Source organism: Canis lupus, chromosome 7 (assembly GCF_003254725.2).
Source record: "Canis lupus dingo isolate Sandy chromosome 7, ASM325472v2, whole genome shotgun sequence".
NCBI classification, from domain to species: Eukaryota; Metazoa; Chordata; class Mammalia; order Carnivora; family Canidae; genus Canis; species Canis lupus.
Genome location: NC_064249.1, coordinates 56,968,554 through 56,992,516, shown reverse-complemented (window position 1 = coordinate 56,992,516; position 23,963 = coordinate 56,968,554). Strand labels below are relative to the sequence as shown.

The window sequence follows — 23,963 nt, the reverse complement described above, 5'->3', positions numbered from 1 at the left end:
ACTACTATTTGGGGCTGGCTTTCATGAGAGAAGTGGTAACGAGGAGGTACCACTGATTAGTGCTCATTATGTGCCAGGCAAGGTGTTGAATCACTGACACAAGTTAGGTCACAAGGAATCTTCATGACATTTCCTAAGTAAATCTCCTTTGCATAGATTGGAAATGCAGAGCTTTGGGAGGTAAATGAAATTCCAGAGGCAATGGCATATCCAGGTTTTTGTGGAACCTAACATGTACAATAGTTTTAAAGGCAAAAAAAAAAGTCAGATTGTGAGTACTAAATTTAGTTTAATGTTCTAGGAGAGGTCAGCATAAATAAGGAATCCTAAGGTACAGTTTCAGCAGTAACCACCTAGTGTCTGCCTGACAGACCAGTCAAGCTGCAGAGACAAAGGAATCTGAAGAAGAGAAACGTGATTTGTAAAGTGAAAATCATCTTTACAAAATCTTGGCTATAATGAAGTTGCACTCGGCTTTAAAAAAAAAATTTAGGGATCCCTGGGTGGCTCAACGGTTTAGCACCTGCCTTTGGCCCAGGGAATGATCCTGGAGACCCAGGATGGTGTCCCGCGTTGGGATCCCTACGTGGAGCCTGCTTCTCCCTCTGCCTGTGTCTCTGCCTCTCTCTCTCTCTCTCTCTCTCTGTGTCTCTCATGAATAAATAAAATCTTTAAAAAAATAATTTTTAAAAATTTATTTTAAAATTTATATTTATTTATTTATTTGACTAAAAAAACTTTTTAAATAAACTTGTTTTTTGGTTTACTATGTTAGGAGAGATAAGGAGTGGGGAAGGAGGAAACACATGCAGGGTGAATGAGAAGTTTTTGTTTTTGTTTTTGAAGTGCTAAGCAGTAATTTACATGGTCTGAGTATGCAGAATGCAAAAAAATTCTGAGTTCTGCATTGTATGTTCCTTAGGAAATCTTTGCCCTTTTGGACACAGTGAGAAGTCAGAAAGTTTAGATACAATTTATTTGTGATGTCCTTTGAATAAAATTTGTATGAAAGCAGCAATCACTTTTCTAAACACTATGCCAATTTTTTTTTTGAGTGGTTTCTCTGCTGTTAGCAAAATATGTGATGCTGACTGAACACATTCTCTCCCTTAGAATCAATTGTTTGTTACACCAAGAAAACTCTTTCTTATCCAAAATGAAAAAGTGATTTTGCCAGAATGAGGGAGATTTTTATTTTTTTTCCAAAGCACATCTAGTAATTTTAGAATTCAGAATTGAGGCAACTCTTATTACCATTGTGTCAGAACACAGCTCTGATAAGTTCAAAGCATATTTTTCTTTTCTCAAAATTTTATGCCATTATTTCTTTTCATATGAGGAATTTCATGAAATTTTATGAAAATTTCTGATGAAGGGCACTCTGAATTATGAGTTCCTAAAAATGCAGAGTTTTATTATATGCCAGAATGTGTGTGAACAGAGCTGCATCTGGCTGCCCAGGCTGTGCACTGCCCAACTCTAAGGGACACTATTTACACAAAGTGAGGAGCGTTGCCTGTAGCAAGACAGTGCAGGGCCCCCCAGCTGCAAGAGTAAACTGACAGAGAGAATGGTTGCTACCTTGGCCAGAAAAGAAGGACAACGTGCTTGGAAAATGAAGGGGGTATGTCACAGAGATACATGGGCCAGCTGGACCCAAATGGCTAAATGTGGGGCAATGAAAACATCAAAATATATAAGGGACAGGAATATATTATGACCCACTGAATGAAATAGGAATCCGTAATTCAGTAACAGGTAAATAAATAAATAAATAAATAAATAAATAAATAAATAAATAAATAAGAAAAGCTCTGCTTCCAGTAGAAAGACAACAAATAGAAGCAGCAATAGTGGGGTTTGGTTAGAAATGGGTCGTTCTGTCACTTTCATGGTAAAAACCCAATCAGATAGAAATCAAGAACTACACAAGGATGGAGGTGGGGAGATTTAGAGAAGGATTATTCCTACTCTGAAATGTCCTACTCTTCACAAATGGGATTTGTGCCCTTAGAAGAGAGAGAGAGACAGTGGAATTCTCACTCCACCAAGTGAGCACACAACGAGACGACCACCACCTGGAAACCTGGCAGCCATCATCACCAGACACCGGATTGTTCCTGCCTCCAGAACTCTGAGAAATGAACTGTTTATCACCTCCTCCATCCACGGTATTTGTTACAGCAGCGTGAAAATAAGACAGTCCTCTATTTCAAGGGTTTTTTTTCCCCTTTAAGATATTTTCTTTCCTTTCATGAAGTGGTTGGTCTAATCTAAAAGTTCATGTTTTCTTTTTAGTCTTGAGACCTCAACTTGTCATTTAAAATAAGTATCATCTTTTAAAAATTTTTAAAAATTTTAATTCCAGAGTAGTTAACATACAATGTTATATTAGTTTCAGGTGTACAATACAGTGATTCACCACTTCCATACAACACCCAGTGCTCATCATGACAAGTGCACTCCTTAATCCCCCTCACCTGCTTAACCCATCCCCTCACTCATCTCCCCTCTGGTGCCCTATTTCCCAGTTAAGTGTACCATCATCTTCCTTACAAAGAGTAAGCCGTTGAACATCCCACTTCTTTCTTCCTAGTGGAAGTTGAATGGCTGTTAGTAAGAAATGTTCAAAATAATAAAATATGTACAAATACCTGGGGAAATCTTTTCTTCTGACAATGTGTATGCCCATCCCAGGAAAGTGGGTCCCACCCCTGGCTGCATAATTTAACTACATAATTTAACATCCTTATTAGCCCATCCTTAAGCTGACACTCAAGACCAATTAGAGCAGAATCTCTGGAGATGGGATCTGGGGACTAGTTATTTTTAAAGCTCTCTAGGAGATTCTAGTGTGTAGCTAAGATTGAGATTCCTAGATCAAGAATCTATGGCAATAAAGAATTATATCTTTTGTCTACAGATCTAAAGGATTCACAAGGGTTTTTTAGAATTGGTCTCACTGCCTTAACTATAGAGAACAAACAGATTTTTAACTACAGAGAACACAGATGGTTATCAGAAGGGAGGCGGGGAGGGGGGTGGGGTGAAGTAGGTGAAGAGGATTAAGAGGACACTTACCATGATGAGCACTGAGTAATGTATGGAATTGCTGAATAACTATATTGTACACTTGGAACTAACATAACACTGTATATTAGCTATGTTGCAATTAAAATTTTTTAAAAAGTTAAAAACGAATTGGTCTCACTTGTTGAGGAATGTACAGTCCCAACTGGTGAGTGGATGTGTATCTCCAGGAAAAGGTAACTGAACAAAGACTGGGGCCTGTACCAAAGGAATGTGAGACACAATAAATACGTGCAGAGACCACACAGGGACAGCAGGGATGCAAGGATAGGCCCTGATAACAGCAAGGCTGAGGAAGGCCACTCTAGCTGGGGAATGGCGTAAATGGAAAAGTATCCAGTATGTCCAGCAAACAGCGAGGCGACCAATCTAGAACAGCAAGGCGACCAATCTAGCTAGATGGAAGGTTCACTCTTCAGAGTGGAAAAGGTAAGTTTGGAGAAGCAGACTAGAACTTTAAGAAACAAGCCAAGGAGTCTGGTGGCAGTGTGGAGACTCCAAGGAGATTTAAGTAAAGGACCAAATGAAACCATTTTGCTGGGAAGACTGCATTGATTAAAAAATTCAATGTGCTACAAGAATACGGCACAATAGGTAAAACTGCCTGTGTGATGAAGCACAGTTTTATACTTTTCTCATCAGTTTTCCACAAGAAACAGGGACTGGGAGTTTGGGCCTCATAAAAATAGCACGGATCTCACCTGTCATGGGACCCTTGGCAGGAGAGACTGGACAGGCCAGAAGGTCTCTGTCCCTTTGGCCTGACTCCCAACCTCACATTCAGCAGCTTTCATTCCTCGTTTTTCCATGAAGGCTACTCCTATGGTCAGCAAATGTAATCCTAGGGGACAAAGTTTCAGGCTAGAGAAATTCTTTCTTACAATTTTTTTTAAGTAAGAATTTTTGAGAAGCTGAGTGATCTTGAGGACATACTGGCAATTGAAGGCTGTCCTACAAATCAAAAAGCGGGCTAAACTATTCATTTATTCAAAAAATATTGAACCTTACCATTTGCTGCCATTCTAGCCAGTGGGACCACAGCAAGGTCCCTTTTCCTGATAGGCAACTCTCTAGGTGTTATAAAGGTTTCACTGAGAAACATAATGGCAGTTGAGGGCTGTAAAACTTATAAGTAATTGGTTAAAGCATTCTCCTACAGAATTAGAAAAACTGACCAATTATGGAGAAAAAAAATCAAGATCCTTTACATAATGATATAAGTATAGGATAACATGGTTGGGTTTTTTTTTTTTTTTAATTGCATTTATAAGACAGCACAATTGAAAATGTATTCAAACCACTAGAAGTATCCTGAACTCCCAGACAGTGCAGGCACCCAGAACATACTCAGTAAAAGTCAGTTTCACTGAATGGCATTCAAAGTTGAGGCAAAACGGCTGCTCTCACCCTGATTTAACTAAAGCAGTGAGAGCACCTCAGCTGCCTGTATTCCAAATGCATTGTGGCAAAGGGGGACACGGCCAGGAATCTGAGCTTCCAATACAATATTTTTAAAGCCAGACCACAGCGCTCATATGTGAAATGGCACCTTGTAAAACCATTCACAAAAGCAAAATCCGAGTTATGTCCAGGATTATTTGGAGACTGTAGCTCAGATATCAACTGCCGTCCCAAGACTACAGAGACTTTCTTTGTATTTGTTAAATATTCATTTTATTAATATCTGGTAAGAATCTACATGTAACTACATGCATTAATTAAAAATACCTATGACAAAACAAAACTTTCACTGATAGATAAAATAACTACAAAAAAAGTGTTTGGTTCTTTTTCTAAGTCATCGTACTCTGGTTTATAGACAAGTCCTATTTTCTCACCATGGAGAAAAAGATTTGCATTTTTGCTCCTCTGCCTCTCTTGCCCCTTGAGGGGAGTTTTACCTGCATAATGTACTGGAATCTCTATCTTTGGTCCGATGACATAGTGCCCCTCCTCCAGGCTGTGGGCAGTGATGGTGGTCCACTGACGGCACGAGTGAATCAGAAGGTACTCGTTTTCCCGCAGCCCTTCTATGCATTCTCCTAGAAAAGATAATTTTGCATAAGAAACTTAGAATCAGCATCTGCTTGCTCCATATTCTGCAATAAAAATTTCGTTAGTTAAAATGTCCCTAATGCAGAAACTGATAGTTCATCCCAAGAGGACACAAGCTTGCTTCTGAATTAGCACTAGAAAGGCATTCTACAAGTTGACAGTTGCACACAGGATTCCATAAAAGTGTTTCCCACTTATCCGCAAAGATATTTTCAAAACCTCTTTTAATCCAAATGAATATACTCCAGGATAACAAAACATTTATTAAGTGCCAACAGTATGTTAGGCACTAATCAGAGGCTTTGCGTCTGTTACTTCATGTGACGCAATAATATGAGGCACTTATTGTTGCTTCTTACAGGTGGGAAAAACCAAGGTCAAGAATGTTAAGTGATATGTCTGAGCCCACAGATTTAATAAGCAGGAAAGTGAGGATTCAGGCCTAAGTCAGACAGATTCTAAGGCTTACGCTTTTAATCACTAAAATGCAACTACCAAAAATATATAATAAACCTCTCTGTTGAAACAGTACTTGAAATTAAATGCCAGTATCTCCTTTTAAATTTTGTATATTTTGCCAGTTTTTTCTGGCCCCCTATCAAGCTTCCCAATCAATTAAAAATAATGAAACTTTATAGCATGCAGAGGAAATTATTTTTTTATTTTGCTATTTTCTGAGATACATTTTTAGCATCTGAACCAATGACAAATATATTATTCAAAAGAGAAATTCATCCCCTGAAACTTACAAAAATATATTTTTTAGATGCTGAAACGATCCATCTCATTAGTCCTGGTTTAGTCGTTTTAAATGCTCAAATAATACCTGAATAGGCTAATTTCTTTATACAGAATATAATTAGCCTTTCTTATTTCTGATGTTTATTATATTGCAATAACCAAAAGAGTCAGTGTGTAACAGTGTGTTTTAAAAGGGAATTTATAGTTCACTTAAAAAAAATTCAGTACTTTTGCAATACAAAAAAGCAGAGGAGGCTGTAATGATCAATTTGGTTAACACAATCCATAAGCCATCAAATCTGTTTCCAATCCAGTATGCCCATAATCTTCAAAACAGTATTAAATGCAAGAATATTTTATTTTTGTTGCAGACGATACAACTGGGGAGTGAAGATGAAGGTGGGATGGGAGATCTGGAAGTAGAGGTACCCTAGCAGAAATGAGAGGTCCAATTAACCAGGGGGGGCTTGCCAAACCAGACTCCCCACCCTTCACACTTTGGGAGACCAGGTTCACAAAATCCTCCCAAGGAAGCTTCTGGTACTTATGAGCGCTCCGCATCTCCCTCAAGCATGCAGGAGCAAGAAAGAAAGATCTGGAAAGGCTCCTCCAAAGGAGAAATCATATAGCCTACCCTGAGGCTCCTGACCAGGAGGCAGGAGGGTGGGAAGGGCACATAAACAGCAGGCAGGAGTTATATGCACGGCCCTTGAAGTCAACAGATCTAGTCTAGTCAAAGCTCTGCCTCCCACCACTGTATGATCTCGGGCAGAAACCCCTTCTTTTCATCTGTGAGATGGAATAACAACAGTACCTGCTCCACAGGGTAGTTGTGAAGATACATAGTGACAGTGATGAGAAATGTCATATGATGTTAAGAGGTATCAGGAAACATCAGCTATAAATTTATTAACTCTAAGTTTTTTCTCCCTAGAATTCCATCCTCATATAAACATTGTAATATAGGTCTTATTACCCTCTTAGAGATGAGGAAGTGATCTTTAGGCAGTTACAAAACTTGTCTAACGCTGCAGAGCAGAAACTGACTTTGGGATCCCTCTACGTCTCTTCCTGTTCTTTCAATACCACACTGACTTCTGCCTTGTAAACTGCCAACAATAATCCAAGTAACAAGGAGAAAATGACCCTCAGCAATAAGTCTCACTAAAGGAAGGAGGAAACAGTATCAGAAACAAAAATGAATAAATTATGAATTCATTAGAAAATGAAAGGTGCTATGGGAAAAAGAAAAAAGTAAAGGGTTAAGAGGATCAGGAGTAGTGTACATGAGAAAGAAGAGTAGTCTGCAAGATTGTCCTTTTAAGATATTTTTCATTCATTTATCTCACAAACATTTATCTACTTACTTGTTTAGCTTTTTCTAAAAACAGCTTTATTGATGGAGAACTAGCATACAAAGAACTGCACATACTTAACATGTACATTGAGGAGTGGGCAAAAATGAAAAGAGAGCTTGGTCCCTGCATTCAAGAAGCTGGCATCCTCTTGGTGAGAGATGTTCACAGGTAATCTTATGTAAGGTAGGGCATGATGAGTGCTATGCAAGAGGAATAAGGAATCTGGAGTGGAGACGGGAACTTTAGCAGAGAAGATCAAGAAAACCTCAGGAGGAATATATAGCTTTTGGGCTGTTCCTAAATTCATGGATGAGCTGGGCTCTGAAAGGAGGGAGGCAATGGGGAAGGAGAAAAGGGTTTGGCATGAGAGAATGGCCAAAGCTCTGCTTTAGGAAAATTAACCTGGCAATATTATTATAAAAGCTGGATCAGAGAAGGGAGAAATCAGACCCATGGGGTGTATGTAGAAACCTTCTAGGGAAAACACACCACCATTCAGGGAAAAAGAAAAATGTCGTTTTCTGCAACTAAATTGCTATATCATAAACTGTTTTAATTTTATTCCGCAGTGAGCTCTACAGAGACAGCCAAGAAACAATTGCAGTCAAGTTAATCAAAATGAAAATTTAATGTTAAATCCTACTGCTAGCTGATGTAGTAAACACTCTGTCAAGAGGATCCAGAATGATTTTCGAAGCTATGAAATAGTAAGAAACCAGTGACTGTTTTTGAGCTTATGTCTTTTTTATTTTTTTAAACAAATGAACCATGTGCCTACTTGAGGCAAAAGAAGTTTCACAAAAATTGTCTAGAAATAAAACTTAATATAATCACTTAAAATGTCCTAGGGTAGGCCACTAATAGAGACACTACATTAAATGAATTCCTAAAGTAAACATTTTTGTGATATAATTATCCCGTTGCTTAACTACTACACATATATAACTACACACATATACATAAAATGCTAAAACTTGCATATTTAGCTCAAAGATGTAGTAACAAGAAGCCTAAAAGAAATGTGTGTTAAATTCCAAAATATGTTAATATCATCCTGAAATTTCCCCAGATCCAGCATGCTTCTGGGATATAGTTTACTTGCCTGGTTTGACCCTGACCCCCTCAACATTAAGTCTTATACACTCGTTAAAATCATTTTTAAAACTAGGAAAACTAGAGTCCATGAATTCTTCAAAGTAAGTCTGCTTAAAAAAAATCAAATTCAAAATTTAAAATAAAAATTTATTAGGCAGACATGCACAAATTCTGCTCCTTTGGCTGCTGGGTCACTATCATCTCTTGATATACCTTTCTGATCTCTCCTTGTTACCTTCACAGATTTTTCCCCCTTTTACAATTAGCTGTAACACCAGGAGTTGCTCAAGTTTCCACCTTTAACCTGTTCACCGTTTCTCTCTCCTTTATCATCTTACACACCCCTTAGGGATTCAATTAGTTATGGACAACTCGCATATCCATGCTCTCAGCTACCAACTTGTACTCTGAGCTCCTCATCCAGACTTTATCTTCTACACTTTTCTACCTGGATGTCCCCATACTATTCATTCAGGCATTCCACATTCATCTAACAAACACGGAGGACCAGCTATGATCTAGAACCTGGTGATATAGTATTGAACCAAGTATCTGCTCTCATGGAGCTAACCTCTTGGCTGGGTTTTCAATCTCTTGTTCTTCACTCTGTCAATTTATTTAAATACTGCTGCAGATAAAACTTCCAAGAACACAGCATAGCTCATCTTATTCTTCTACTCACATCTGCTTTCAGTGGTTCTCATTCATACAGAATAAGTAAGTCTTTGGGTCAATATTCAAGGCCCTCAAGATCTATCCACAGAATATAAAACCAATACCCTCCAACACCATACACTGGAGCCCAAAAGACCTGTTTTCTGTGGCACACTCTTCTGGGTCTCTCACTTTCTTTCCTTTGCCTGAGTCTTATCTCCCAATCCTTATTTATTCACTATTGACATATCCATTCTTGAAAGACTAGCTCAAATGTCACCTTCATGAATGTCTTCCTGATATGAATATTTTTCATTTGAACTGTAGCTATTTTGTACTTTTGCTAATATTCCATGCTAAATTTATAAATTTCTTTAGGAGCACAGAGCAGGAGGAACCTGGACTGATATTTTAATATTTATGTATAGTTAAATGACACTAAAAATAATTTAATAATGTGGGAATTACAGGCATTTTTTTTCCTTTTGAAATTGGTCTATACATTCGTCAATTTTGAGGATCATGGTTATAAAGTTTAAGGAACAAAGATAATTCAGGACCATAAATGCTGTTAGATAAGATCCTCTCTAAACTACCTTGTCTTACTAACATCCACAGCAATGCAATGACGTAGCCCAGACTCAATGCCTCATAGTTTTGTTTTGCTTTTTTAATATCCAAATATAAAAATGTTTATATTTATTTATTTTCCCCCATTGAATCTTTTATTTTTATGCTGCCTGTAATTATTTTTAGCTTTGCTTAAATTGTAATAGAATTCATTACATTTGAATATACTGAATTAGTGCATAATTATACTGTCTTTATATATGGATTACTTAGGGTATGTTCAGAAACTTGTATGTCTGTCATAGTAGAATCCAAATCTCTATTAAATTTGTTTTTATTTTTAAATATGAAGTATGATGTACTTGGATGACATCTATAATGTTTTGCAATTAAACCTGTTAACTCACTGCTGATGAGTCTTCTATTAAGGTTGGGCTGAATCCAGAGAACACAGACACACACCCACGTTGGTTTGTTTTTCTGCTACCTTCATGTAACAAAGAACAAATATATGATTTTACAAAATTCCCTAAGTTGTGCTATGATTTTGGCAATTAATAAATTACAGTGTTTTTGATTTTCCACTTCTGTGTCTCTTTGTTCTTACCTGTTGGCATTTCACACCAGAGTAACAGACTTGGTCAACAATTTGGGTTCTATCTCTACAGAACGTGTGCAATTTTAATCCTTTCAAATTCCAGAATACCTGATTTTCCAATTTGCATAGCAAATATACAAACTCATATTGCTGATTATCTTTCTTTTTAAAGTATGCCTTTATCCCCATTTAGCTTGGTCTCTTCTCAGCATGTCAGGAGAACCGTGTCCGTGGTGGATATTCATGTATTTGCTGACTGATTAATGAGGCCTCATTGAAATAATCTGATTTGTTAATACATGTGTAACGAGAATCAGATTTACTAAACCTGGCATTGTTTTTATCTGTTACGGATATAAACTGCTTTTTATGTTGAAGCTAAATCTATCAATGAGTAAATTAATAGGTTTTATGGTATCTGTTACTACTTGCTACAAATCTAATTTAACAATTGTGCATTGTTTTATCTTACTAATGTTAAAAGGAAAGCCAGTCAAGTGGACAACACTGTATTTTACCTCCTCATTGTTAATAGAGTTGTTTCATTTTAATTATGTGTTGACTTGATCTTACAACCCTCTTCATGTAGATTGAAACCCTATTGAGTCAGTTACATAACTCAAACCACTTCATTTCTCTTACAACTTAAACTTTTTTTCAGAAAACTATTTTCAGAAAAATAATCGACATAAATCACTGTATGATGGTCTGACATACACACATAGTGAAATGACTATACACTAGGTTTTAGTTAATATCCATCATCTCATGTAGAAACAATAAAAAGAAAAAACATTTCTTCTTGTGATGAGAACCCTCAGGAAAAAAAAATCTTTTTTTTTTAAGATTTGATTTATTTATTCATGAGAGAGAGAGAGTTAGAGAAAGAGAGAGAGAGAGAGAGAGGCAGAGACATAGGCAGAGGGAGAAGTAGGCTCCATGCAGGGAGCCCGATGTGGGACTCGATCCTGGGACCCTGGGATCACACCCCTAGCCGAAGGCGGATGCTTAACCACTGAGCCACCCAAGTGTCCCAGGATCTACTGTCTTAACAACTTCCCTGTCCATCACACAAGTTTTAACGTAGTCCTCATGTTGTACACTACATCCCTAGTACTTATTTATCTTATAATTGGAAGTTTGTGTACCTTTTGATCACCTTTTTGCAATTCCCTCTCCCCTCTCCATTAAAAAAAAAAAAAAAAATACCTTAAGTGACAGGGGCTGATAACCAGACAGGTTCCTCTTCTTCTGACTCCCCTTGCAGTTAAGTGGTGCCATGTCACTGAGTTTTAGACAGTCGGGTATGAGCAGAAACACCTCCCACTTCCTGTCCTTATCCATGAAAGATGCCCACAACCCATCCTCTCTGCTCTTTTCTCGGGCAAAGGCTGAATATGGATTCCCAGGAAGACCTTGGAACAACCTGAAGATAGCATGGCTGCCAACAGTCTGGGTTCCTTAATCAATACACAGCGGTACAAACCACCTGCCTGCATCCTCACTACGTACGGAGCTGGGATATGAGAAATACACTTCTGGGTGATACTATGCCAGTGATGTTATAGTTTTTCTTTTTTTGTTTCAGTATTAGACTCTGTTACCTAAAACATCAATATGCATGATCTGCAATGCCAGCAAAGCCTTCTGATTATAGTGATCACAAAGGTTATATTACAGAGGCTTTTCCTTCTAAGTATTCTTCATAAATGCAAGCTTGAATTTGCCAGGGTAGCTTAGACTAAAAATTCCTTTCCTCATTCTTTTAGTTACATTTTATCCCATAAGCTGAGGGGTATAATTAAATGCTACTTAGTGAGCATCCTCAAACATTATCAGTGTGTAAGGTTCTAGTTACTCTATTGTCTTCCAAATAAACAATATTTACTGTGACAAGAGAACATGGCACTGCCATACTGTCCCAAAGAACTACAATCCAAATGACATGGCAAATAAAGAAAAGCTAAGGGCAGTAGGGAGGTAAAGGAGAGCAAGAAATGATGTCATAGTAAATTGCTATGACATCAGTTAAAAAGCAATCATGAAACCATGAAATTACAATGTTGTCTGCAATGAAAAAGCACTAAGGTATTCTAAAAAGGAAGTAATAGAAGAGGAGGAAAATCCTAAAAGAATTAACTAATTAGCAACTAATTAAGATAGAGAAATTATAAAGTAATCAGGGAGGATGTGGTTATGGGAAACCACTAGAGCACAGGTAGTAATTTTGAAATCAATGGAAACTGAAAAACAAAACAAAATTTTGCCAGTGGAAAAGAAAACTCTAGGAAGAAGCGAAGAAACTGCTTTTAGCCTAATGGTTGAAGTATTAGAAGAAAATGAAGGACCGGAGAGGAAGGATTGGACATAGGTATCAATCAAATAAAGGCATCTAAAACCACCTGATAAGAGAGATTCTCAAAAAGTGTAGTAAGGAGTAAAGAAGATAAAGCTTCTGGCACAGACATCATGAAAGCAAAAGGAAAAATCAATGTCCTAGTTCTGGGCAGACACAATGAATACTGTTAGCAACCTAAGAGTCACCCCAATAGCATCCCCCTACTCCAAATATTGAACACTAGCATGATCCTCCAATGATATGCATGCACCTGCATCTCAACATTCATCCGCTTTAACAGGACAGTCCATTTCTAAGCAACAACATTTTGTGACACTAAAGTGTATCTTGTGGAACAGAGAAAAGCCTCGGCGGGTGGATGGGGGTAGGAACAGTAGACAACGCCACTACCTGAGCTTAGCTGCCATCTAGCTCTAACCCCTTCTAAAATGAGACCATATCTGCTGTCTCGGGTCCTGCTCTATTTTTAGGGGCTGATCATCTCTCGTGTGTAAGGAGAGGAACCTGCAGCCCTAAGGAAAACAGTGGTTCCAACTCTGAGCTGAAGAGTCACTGTAATCCTCTAGGGACTTGTAAAAACAACTCCAATGGCAGGGAGGGTGAGAGCACACACCAGATTGCTGAAATCCGAATCTCTGAGACTGGGGTCCAGAAACCTTCAGTGTCCTGAAATCTCGGGCATCCTATTGGGCAGCCTGGGTTCAGAGCACAACTGAGGCAGGCAGTTTAGTGCACAAGCCCTGGAGAGACATCACCTACCGGGTGACCCTGGTCTTTCGCTTATTGTGAGAAGGGAGCAAGATAAGACTTATCAGGTGCTTACAAAGTGTCAGCCACCTAGTAAGCTCTCCAAAAGTATCATTACTCTTACATTACTCTTATTGTCCTCAGATACTTCGGTTTACAGGGTTTTCTCAGACTATCAAACTTGCATAGCTTTTATTGTCTGATTTTTTGCATTTTGTAGGAAATATAAATTATCCTGTGTCATTTAACATTTTAGGCATATACATTATTTTTCTTCAATTAGACTGTGGCATTCTCGGGTGCCAGGGACTTTTCTTGTCTTCTTACCAGACCAGGGTCATAGACCCAGCTGGTATCAATAAAGCATCACTCATGATTATTTGACATAGTCATTTTTCACTACTGAGTCCCTACAAATTGACACACTGAGCTATCAGATCAAATGAAAAGGTTTTTTTCTTCTTCTTTTTTTATCTTCTATTTTACAACAAAGAATAAGGGCAATTCTATTTTCTCAACCCTCTCTTACTATTTAAACCTTTTTTAAAAACCAGATTATTGGGACGCCTGGGTGGCTCAGTGGTTGAGCGTATGCCTTCGGCTCAGGGCATGATCCTGGAGTCTCAGGATCGAGTCCCACATCAGGCTTCCTGTGTGGAACCTGCTTCTCCCTCTGCCTGTGTCTCTGCCTCTCTCTGTGTGTCTTTCATGAATAAATAAATAAAATCTTTTAAAAAAATTATTTCAGGTTAATAGGAAGCTCTTCATCAAGAATGACTATCAACTTAATGACAACAACTTGTAGCAGTTTTTGTTATGATTCACCTTTAACAAGAAGGTGGCAGAAATTACTAGATGTCCACCAATATCTCACTCATAGTCCCCTTCTGTCAGCTGGGCACATGGCTGCCCAGAATACAGAGCACTGTTTCCACCTTCAATATCCCTACTCCCATATAGGTACAATAGTGTAACCAAGTTTTGGCCAACAGAAAATAGTGGAAACAATATGTGCCACTTCTAAGATTTACTTTTTAAAAATGTCTTTCCTATACCAGAAAATTCACTGATCAAAATTTACAATTCAATAATGTTAGTATATTCAGAGAGTTGTGCAAACACTACAACCTAATTATAGAACATTTCTATCATCCCAAAAGAAATCTCATAACCATTAATAGTCCTCACCCTACTTCTCACCCCAGCCTGAGGCAACCACTAATTTATTCTCTGTGTCTATACATTTGCCATTCTGGACATTTTATATAAATGGAATTATAAAGTATGTGACTTTTTGAGTCCAGCTTCTTAGCATAATGTTTTCAAGGTTCATCTATCTTGTAGCATGGATCAGCACTTCATTCCTTTTTGGCCAAATGATATTTGAGTATATGGATATACCATGTTTTATTCATCCATTCATCAGATGATGGACATTTGGACTATTTACAGTTTTGGTATTATAGCCTGCTGCTGATATGGACATGTGTGAACAAGTTTTTGTGTGTGTGTGTGTACATACGTTGTGGACATACTTCTCTTGGAAATATACCTAGGGGTGAAACTGCTAAGTCACATGGTAATTTTTCCACATTCCTCTCCAACACTTGTCATTATCCGTGTTTTTAATTATAGTCATCTTGGTGGGGGTGAAGTATGCCTCACTGTGGTTTTGATTTGTATTTACTGAATGATGAGTGATGTTGAGCCTCTTTTCACGTGCTTACTGGCTATTCCTATATCTTTTTGGAGAAATGTTTATTCAGATCCTTTGCCCAATTTTAAATTTGGTTATTTGTCTTTATTGTTAAGTTCTAAGAGTTGTCTGTATATTTTGGATACAAGCTCCCTATCAGACAGATGATTTGCAAACACTTTTTGTCATTACAGAGACTGTCCTTTCACTTTCTTGATAGTGTCCTTTAAACCACAAAATATCTAAATTTTGAAGTCAAATTTATTTTTTCTTTTGTCATTTGTTTTTGGTGTCATATGTGAAAAATTGTTGCTTAACCTAGCATCATGAAGATTTACGTCTATATTTTATAGTTTTTAGTTCTTACATTTAGGTTTGTGACCCATTTTGAGTTATTCTTTGTGCATGCTGTGAGTAGGGTCCAGCCCTTTGAATGTGGATCTCCAGTTGCCTGAGCACCAGTTGAATGGTCTTGCCTCCTTGTAACAGTAAGTATAAGGGTTTATTTCAAATGTGTTTATTTCATCTTAAATGTATGGAGATTTCTACCCTTATGCGAGTACCACAATGTCTTAACTGTAGCTTTGTAATAAGTTTTAAAATTAGGAATGTGAGTCTTCCAACTTTGTTCTTCAAGATTGTTGTGGTTTTTCTGGGCCCCCTGCATTTCCATATGAGCTCTATAGATTAGCTTGTTTATTTCTGCCCCCTAAAAAGCAAGCTAGGATATTTCGATAGTGACTATGTCCAATCTATGTATCATTTTGGGAACTGTCATCTTAATAACCTTAACTCTTCTGATCCATGGAATATCTTTGCATTTATTTAGATCTTTATTTCAATGAAGTTTTGTAGTTTTCAGTATGCAAGGCTTGCACTTCTTTCATTAAATTTATTCCTAAGCATTTTATTCCTTTTGATGGTATTACAAATAGAACTGTTTTTAAATTCATTTTTGGAGTGTTCATTGCTAGTGTAGAGAAGCACAAATGATTTCTATATATTAATCTTTCATAACCTGAAATGTTACTGAACTTGTTCATTAATTTAATAGTTTTGGTTTGTTTATTGCAGATTCCTTAGGGTTTTCTATAAAAGTTAATATCATCTGCAAATAGAAATAGTTTTATTTCTCCCTTTCCAGTCTAGATGCTATATTTTTTTGTTTGCTTATTTTTCTGTCCTTAATGCCCCTGGCTAGTCTCCAGCACACTGCTGAACATAAATGGTAAACAAGATGCATGTTTAGAGAGGATTCTTTTCCATCTTTTTTCTTCCTGATAGTTGGAATGTCAATGTGATTATTGGAACAGGAATGGTAGTGATCATTTTGGACTTTGATGGGTACTTACTACCAGAACTGAGTCCATTACATAGCAACAACTGAAGAGAAACCTGGTCTCCTTGGGCAACATGCCAATCTGTAGTTTTGTCTTTGGGTCTCTGTGACTTCAAGCCAACTCAAGGCTAAAGTGATACAGGAATATTAAAATAATGTAAGAATTATGGTACCTTCATTATACAACCAAAATATATGAACTAGATTCAAAAAGGAAAAGAATCTTTTATTAAAAATAATAGTATTAAAGGTGCCTATGTAAGGAAGTACTGTCTAAGCCTAGTTCCTGGTTGTAAAATCTGAGCAATGTCTGGCTTTTTTTTTTTTTTTAACTTCAGAACAATGCCACAGAGTTCAGAGGAATAGAACTCCTCAATATTATGCTTCTGATCATTTCTTTCAAACTTCCCAACTAGTCTGTGATTGTAGAAGCTATATTACCAATTCAGGTTTACTTCATAAAGACAAGACTATTTAAAAAAAAAAAAAAAAAGACAAGACTATTATTCAAAAATCACTAAAGACATTATCATGCATTTAATAGAACTTTTAATTTTTATCTAATTACAGATAGGAGTTATATGTTAGCTCACATTTGGATGGTTAAATTAACATATATGATGAGCTTTGGCTCTCAGTTATTTATGAAACCATATTAGGGGCATGGCTCTAGATGGGGTGGTATCAAGTATCCCTAAATGCATAGAGAAACATAATGTTTTTAGATTAATGACAAAAAAACATTACGAAGAATACAGATGAAACAACTTTCCTAAAATTTACCATCAATAGGAGAATTAACATCAGCATCAAGTACCTCAGTGATAGCACACGAAAGGTACCACAGAAAGGAGGTTACTCCACATCCCGCCAGGTATGCATCCATTTGACCATGACTGAGAATAAAGATCCAGAACTCTCAACTCTTCCCCTTGCATCTCACTCTGGCTATGAGCCTGCAGTACAGAAACTCTAGCATCCATGTTAGTAGCTGCCTGTATTCTGAAAATGCGTAAGAATGTAAAAGAAAGCAACTTAATTTTTTAAAGCAGAATCTGTAATATGCCAACTCCATCAGGGAGGTTTTCTTTCCTTGAAAGCCTCCAGGATATTTTTATTTTTGGAAAATATTATGATTAAGTTAAAACAAATATGTGCTGTCATAGCATATTTACTAATTGAAAAGTGGTGTCCAGTTCCTTTACTGTCTTAAAGTATCAAAAGTTTAGAAAGATAAAGCAAATGCTAAGGGAGGACTTAAATCTCCATAGCAGCTCTTTTCTCTCCTGCTCCCAGCCACCTTGGAAGCTGCTCTCAGTTGGCGCCTTCCTGAACCTAAGACAGGAAGATGGTGGCCACAAAGAAGATTAAAAGGTCGCTGGAGTCGATCAACTCAGGCTCTGACATGTTACGAAAAATGGAAAGAACAGGCTGGGATACAAGCAGACTCTGAAAATGATCGGACACAGCAAAGCAAAACTGGTCATCCTTGTCAACAACTGTCCAGCCTTTAGGAAATCTGAAAAAGAATACTACACCATGTTAACCAAAACTGATGACCATTACTACAGTGGCAATAATATTGAATTGGGCACAGCATGTGGGAAATACTACAGTGTATGCGTACCAGCTATCGCTGATCCAGGTGATTCTGCTGCCATTAGAAGCATGCCAGAACAGACTGGTGGAAAATAAACCATACAAAATTTTTCTTGAATAAAACTGGCCAGAGCTTTTTTTTTTTTTTTAAATAAATAAATAAATCCCCATAGCACCTATCTTCACCTGAGTGCTATATACTGAATGACTAGGAACCTTCTTATCTCCTCAACTAGATCATATTTGCATTCCAGAAGACTTCTGGGCATAGACCAGGTGTATAATAAATGCTTTATGAATGAACAATCCTGGGTAGAAATTGGTTGAGTATTCACATCAAATACCTCTAAGTATAAATCAAGCACTTATATCTTAGTTAACATTTAAACACTTCGATGAAAGAGTATTTAGAAAAGGTTATTTTTTCGGTATCTCCTATTGATCACTTCCTACCCTAAACAAACATCCAGAAATCTACATTGCCTAAAATCCCTTCTTTAGATGAATAATCTATTCAAAGACCCAAAGACTGTAGTCTTGGCTTCTAAGCAAATGAAAGAATTGTTGTATTTTTACATTTTATGGTTTACTGTGAAATCCCAACAAGAAGAAAAGGAACTAGAGATTAATTTAGACAAAGTACTAAGTGGTAAAGATGTCAAAGAACTTCACAGTGAAATCTAAGCAAAAAGAAATGTGTGAAACAAAAGAGAAAGATGTTTAAAATGAGAGAGAGATTAGGGATATATCATTACCTCTTTTCAAATGAACCTTTGGACAAAAGACTCCTTTTCAACAGATTGGCCAGGAATAATAGATACCTGCTGTATGAAACAGAAGTATGCCTACTTAAGTCAAATCTGAAATGTTATGCTCTGAAATAGTGAACTGAACTTAATATTTAAAAGATAAGAAATCTATGCCAAGTGATTTTTGGAAAAACAGGTGAGCAATTGTAATATCGGTATTTCTACAAACATTTAAAATATATGAAATCTAGCACAGTGCGTGGCAAATACCATGGAATCACATTTCTAGCAGGTGAGCAAGGAGACTCAGATTTATATCAGAGAGCTGACACAGGCAAATGATTCTTTGGCATTCCATAAAGGACAGTATTGGACATTCTTCTCTCAGTAAGTCTGACATACCGGTGTATCCTCCAGTGCTGCGGAGTGAATATAAGATGATGAATTTGGTTGGTGTGAGGTAGGTACTTATCACACTGTGTGAGATGTTCACACCAAAAAAAAAAAAAAAAAAAAAAAGAATCACTCAGAGACCAGGAACAACTGAGAGAACCAGAGAAGCAAGCAGGCCTTGTTTCAGGATCTTCCCAGACATCAAACTACCTGAGAGAGGGCAAAAGCCAAATCACCAGACACATTTCCAGGCTCTTGCCACTCCTGCCCCCATATTCTTTGTTTCCACTTATTTAAATGAATATATGATGACTCCGTAAGTTACGTGGGAGACTGTGAACTCTCAGAAATAGCCTACAGTTTGAAGCCAGATTTAGGTAAATGCAGTTCTAGTACTTATTAACTATATGACCGTGAGCAAATTAATTTCTTTGAACCAGGGTGTTCTCACATTTACAATGAGAGTAATAAAACTGTAAGCAAGTTGAAATAACTAAATGAGAATAAATAAAAGAACTCAGGATAGTAACCTGTGGATAAAAAGCTCATGAAACATAGGACTTTAGTTTTATTTACTTCTTCAGTTAGTGTCCTCTCCCTATCAGCCTGACTCAGGTACATAATGCAGTTTTTTTGTTCAATGAGAAAATATAATGTGCAAAGCTTTGTACATTATGCTTCACTTCTACTCCAATAAAACGGAGGGGTGATATTTATCAGGTGTAAATGTTATGTTAAAGCCAACAATTTATTTCAAGAGGATAAACTGAGCCACAGGTCACCTTGTGGGATTTTCATTGTCATTTTTGGTTTCAAATTTGATCTAGATCCCCTTGAACTTTATTACGTGACAGATAAAGCAAACATAAAATACTAAAGAATCAAATTTAATAATGATTAAATTATTAAATGCCATTAAAGTTATACCAGGAGATATATTCTTAAGAAAAATATCTGAATTACATATTTGACAATTTTTAGAATTTTCTCATATTAAGCAGATTTCCAAAAATATTGCATATAGTCTTAAAAAAGCAAAACCAAACAAGATTTTGAAAAAAAGAAAGATTTAAACATATGCCACTGCTGAAAATCTCATGATCTAGTACCAATGCACAAAAACAGTGAATTCAAATATTCTCTGTACACATAAAAGTAGGTTAATGAGAAAAATGCAAACACCAAAATTAAGACTTGGGTTAATTTTTCCAGGTAGGTTGCCCTGAAGGCAAAAGGTAGACAACACTTTGCCTCTATAACTTCAAAATACATAAAATAAAAACACTTTATATGAAAGATCATGTGATAAAATACTAGACACAAAGACTTAAGAAAAATAAGATCATCAAATTTTATTGACCAGATTATACAGATATATAGTAGCCCTAAAAGAAATGCAAAGCATGTGTTATAAGTAAGGTGCAACTTCTCAAAACAGAACTGGAAAACAAAATAAAAAACCATCTGTTCTTTCCAAAAATCTAAAAAAAACCCCAAAACCCAAAATACCAGTAGTTTAGAGACTAGAGACTGGAAAATATCAGGAATGAAATTGGTATTGTGGTTACTTACATCCCCTAATCAACTATGTTCCTTACATATAAATTATTAATACAATTTTCCAAGGCAAATATAATAAAGAAAACCACCTTGACACAGAGTCCTTTGTACACAGTACCATCTCCTAAATGCATAATCTGAGACCTGGATTTATTAACTAGTTTAAGAAGAGGCAATATACAGTTGCAAGGGTTCTCAAGTATATTATGTGTACATATACTTTGCAAGGGTTCTCAAGTGTATTATGTGTACATATACTTTTTAAAATAAAAAAATCTATTTTAGTGGATCAAAATTACTTTGACAATTATAGATAAAAGGTCTATATTTGCAAATTTAAAATAGGTTAAATTTTATAAGATTTAAAAAGTCTTCACAATGTTAACAAATAAGGGGTAGCACAGCTCAACTTAATAAATGTGGGGAGTTCCCCGACCAAGGTCTAATAGTGAATCACTTTGTGAATGTAACCAAATGACTCAAAGTATTCTAAAGCTTGCCCAGACAGACTGATAAGTAGAATCTAATGTAAGCATATATAAGTATACTAGATTTTTCTCAAAGGCAAACCCAGTTAAAGAAGTTTACCTGAATAATGTGGATACATTAAAAATGAATATAAAAAGCTTGCTATGCCATCCCCTTCTGCCTTCCAGATCTAAGAAATAGTTTTACAGATTATTCAGTGGACCATCCAGTGTCCAGGATATTTCACTACTTAATAAAAAGAATATTTCCTTCTATTTCAGTGTTTTTTTCTATATCCAAAGGAAATACTAGGTAGAGGGTCCAAATAAAACCAAGGAGACTAAAATAGAACAATCACACATATAATGTGCTCTTTTCCCCTGAAGTAAGACAGTCACACGGAGATACTTTCTTCACTAGTGGGACTTCAATGTTCATGATCACTCAACTGTTCCTTGTTGCTGGGTACTATAAACACCCACCAGCACATCCCACACATCTCCTTCTGTTCTAGGTCCCCATCCCACCTCTGCTATGGGATAGTCACATATTGCTCTTTTGCTTGTTTTTCTACATATGAAATGGGAACAGCAAACTCCATTCAATGAATAACGTGAGAAACATCTACAGTATGATGTAACATCACCAAGAATTAAACCACGAAGTGAAAAGGAACAGAAGCTTCAAGCATGTCACTTCAACAATATAAATATGGAAAGATTAAGGCCTTCCCTACCTTCCCCCACAGGATGAAACCTATACCGAGAATCATAAGATAGAACCCAAAATTGGGCTCTGGGTTTCATTTTATTTTAATTTTTTAAGATTTATTTATTTTTATTTTAATTTTTTTTAAAGATTTTATTTATTCATGAGAGACAGAGACGGGGGGGGGGGGGGGGCAAAGACAGGCAGAGGGAGAAGCAGGCTCCATGCAGGGAGCCCGACGTGGGACTCGATCCTGGGCCTCCAGGATCAGGCCCTGGGCTGAACTGCTGTTCAGCGGTGGTGAACTGCTGAGCCACCCAGGGATCCCCCAAGATTTATTTATTTATTTGAGAGAGACAGCACTGAGTGCATGCACATAACTGAGGGGAGGGGCAAAGAGGGAGGGAGAGAAGCAGACTCCCTGTTTAGCATGGAGCCTGATGCAGGGCTTTATCCCACAACCTTGAGATGAAACTATGGTTCTATCCCATAACTATGGCTCTATCCCATAACCCTGAGATGAAACCTGAGCTGAAACTAAGAGTCTGATGCTTAACCAACTGCGCCACACAGGTGCCCGCCAGCTCAGGGTTTTATTTATTTATTTATTTTTTTTTTAATTTTTTTTTTATTTATTTATGATAGTCCCAGAGAGAGAGAGAGAGAGAGAGAGAGGCAGAGACACAGGCAGAGGGAGAAGCAGGCTCCATGCACTGGGAGCCCGATGTGGGATTTGATCCCGGGTCTCCAGGATCGGGCCCTGGGCCAAAGGCAGGCGCCAAACCGCTGCGCCACCCAGGGATCCCCAGCTCAGGGTTTTAAAAGACAAGAGTTTGAGAAAAGAAATTGGAGTCTACTTAATTCAATGCAATAGTGACCATTAAGGCAACAAATGGAAAACATTACTGCCAGCTTGAGAGATGCTAACACTGCAACTCTGAAGACCAATGATCAGCATTATCAGAGAGAAACGGAGTAAGGGACAGTATATTAGTTTTCTATTGCTACGTGACAGATTACCACAAATTTAGCAGCTTAAAAATAGCACGGAAATCTGGCACGCATGGCTGGGTTCTCTGTGGAGGTTGAAATCCAGCCATTGGCTGTCCAGGTTCTCCTCTGGAGCTCAAGGTCCTCTAAGCTCACTCATGTTGCTGGTAGAATCCAACTGCAGTTGTAAAACTCAAGTCATTTTCTTGCTGGTTATTGACTGGAGATTGACTTCAATTCCTAAAGGGTGCTCGCAGGTCCTTGCTGCATAGCCCTCTCCTTTTCTGAGCAATGCAGAACTTGTCTCATGTTGAATCTCTTTCCTGCTTTGGATTATCTCTGACTTTGCTTCTTAACTGGCCAGAGGAAACTGTTTTGAAGGGCTTGTCTGATTAGGTTGGGTTCACCAAGGATAATCTCTCTATCTTAAAGTTAACTGATTGGGGACCTTAATTACATCTGCAAAATGCCCTTTGCCACAGAACATGACATAATCTGATCGAACACCAGGGGATGGAGATCAAGGGGCCATTTTAGAATCCTGTCTACCGAAGAAGATAATACAGAAAAGAAGCCAGTTATTCCAGTAGAGGGCAGATACAGAATTTAAGTCAAGAGTTTCATGAATAGACTTTGTATTTAAACAGTAACTTCCAAAGAGATTTTATGGCCAAAAACAATCAAAATCAACTTATACTTTGAGATACTAGAATATGAAAACAGTTGTTACCCTGACCAAGGTGAGTGGAAGGGCCAAATGATGGTGTGATTCTGCTTTACTTTTAATATCTCAAGGAGGCCAAAAGAAAAGAATATAGTTAACTTAGACTCGAGATAAGTAGAATCTTATAATCAGATAAATTTCATTGAAAAATGAATGTAGCAAAAACTTATTTGTCTAGACTTAAGAATTTAAGTAATTTCCAACAATTTCACTAGGCTTTTTAAAGTTAACTGAATATAATTGTCAGAGCTTTAAATCCTTTCAAAATTATTACTCTATATACTATGCTTAGGTTTCAATATTTCTTTGCTACATTCCTTTGATTGTATTTTTAAACCCTAGATTAGAGAGGGAAAGGAGAGGTAGTTCTTTTTTCTGAAAAGAAAGTGCTTGCCACTGACATGAGAGGAAATGTGTACTTCCATTTAAACTTGTGAGCACCTCTACCTCCAAGGATGATGCATCCTACT

The 23,963-nt window shown here is 37.1% G+C and overlaps 1 protein-coding gene and 1 pseudogene across 3 annotated transcripts in view; one reads left to right on the top strand and one right to left on the bottom strand.

Annotated features, from left to right (window-relative positions):
- GAREM1 (GRB2 associated regulator of MAPK1 subtype 1) overlaps positions 1-23,963 on the bottom strand; it is a 202,301-nt gene that overhangs the window by 123,504 nt on the left and 54,834 nt on the right. For 2 of the 3 annotated variants that reach the window (XM_025429212.3, XM_025429213.3), the window contains exon 2: positions 4,992-5,132. In XM_025429212.3, the coding sequence (XP_025284997.1) occupies positions 4,992-5,132 (141 nt within the window). Of the gene's footprint in view, positions 1-3,791; positions 3,932-4,991; positions 5,133-23,963 lie in introns of those variants that run through there. The other variant, XM_025429214.3, reaches the window with a different exon arrangement.
- On the top strand, positions 17,651-17,997 carry LOC112647903 (60S ribosomal protein L30-like; annotated as a pseudogene).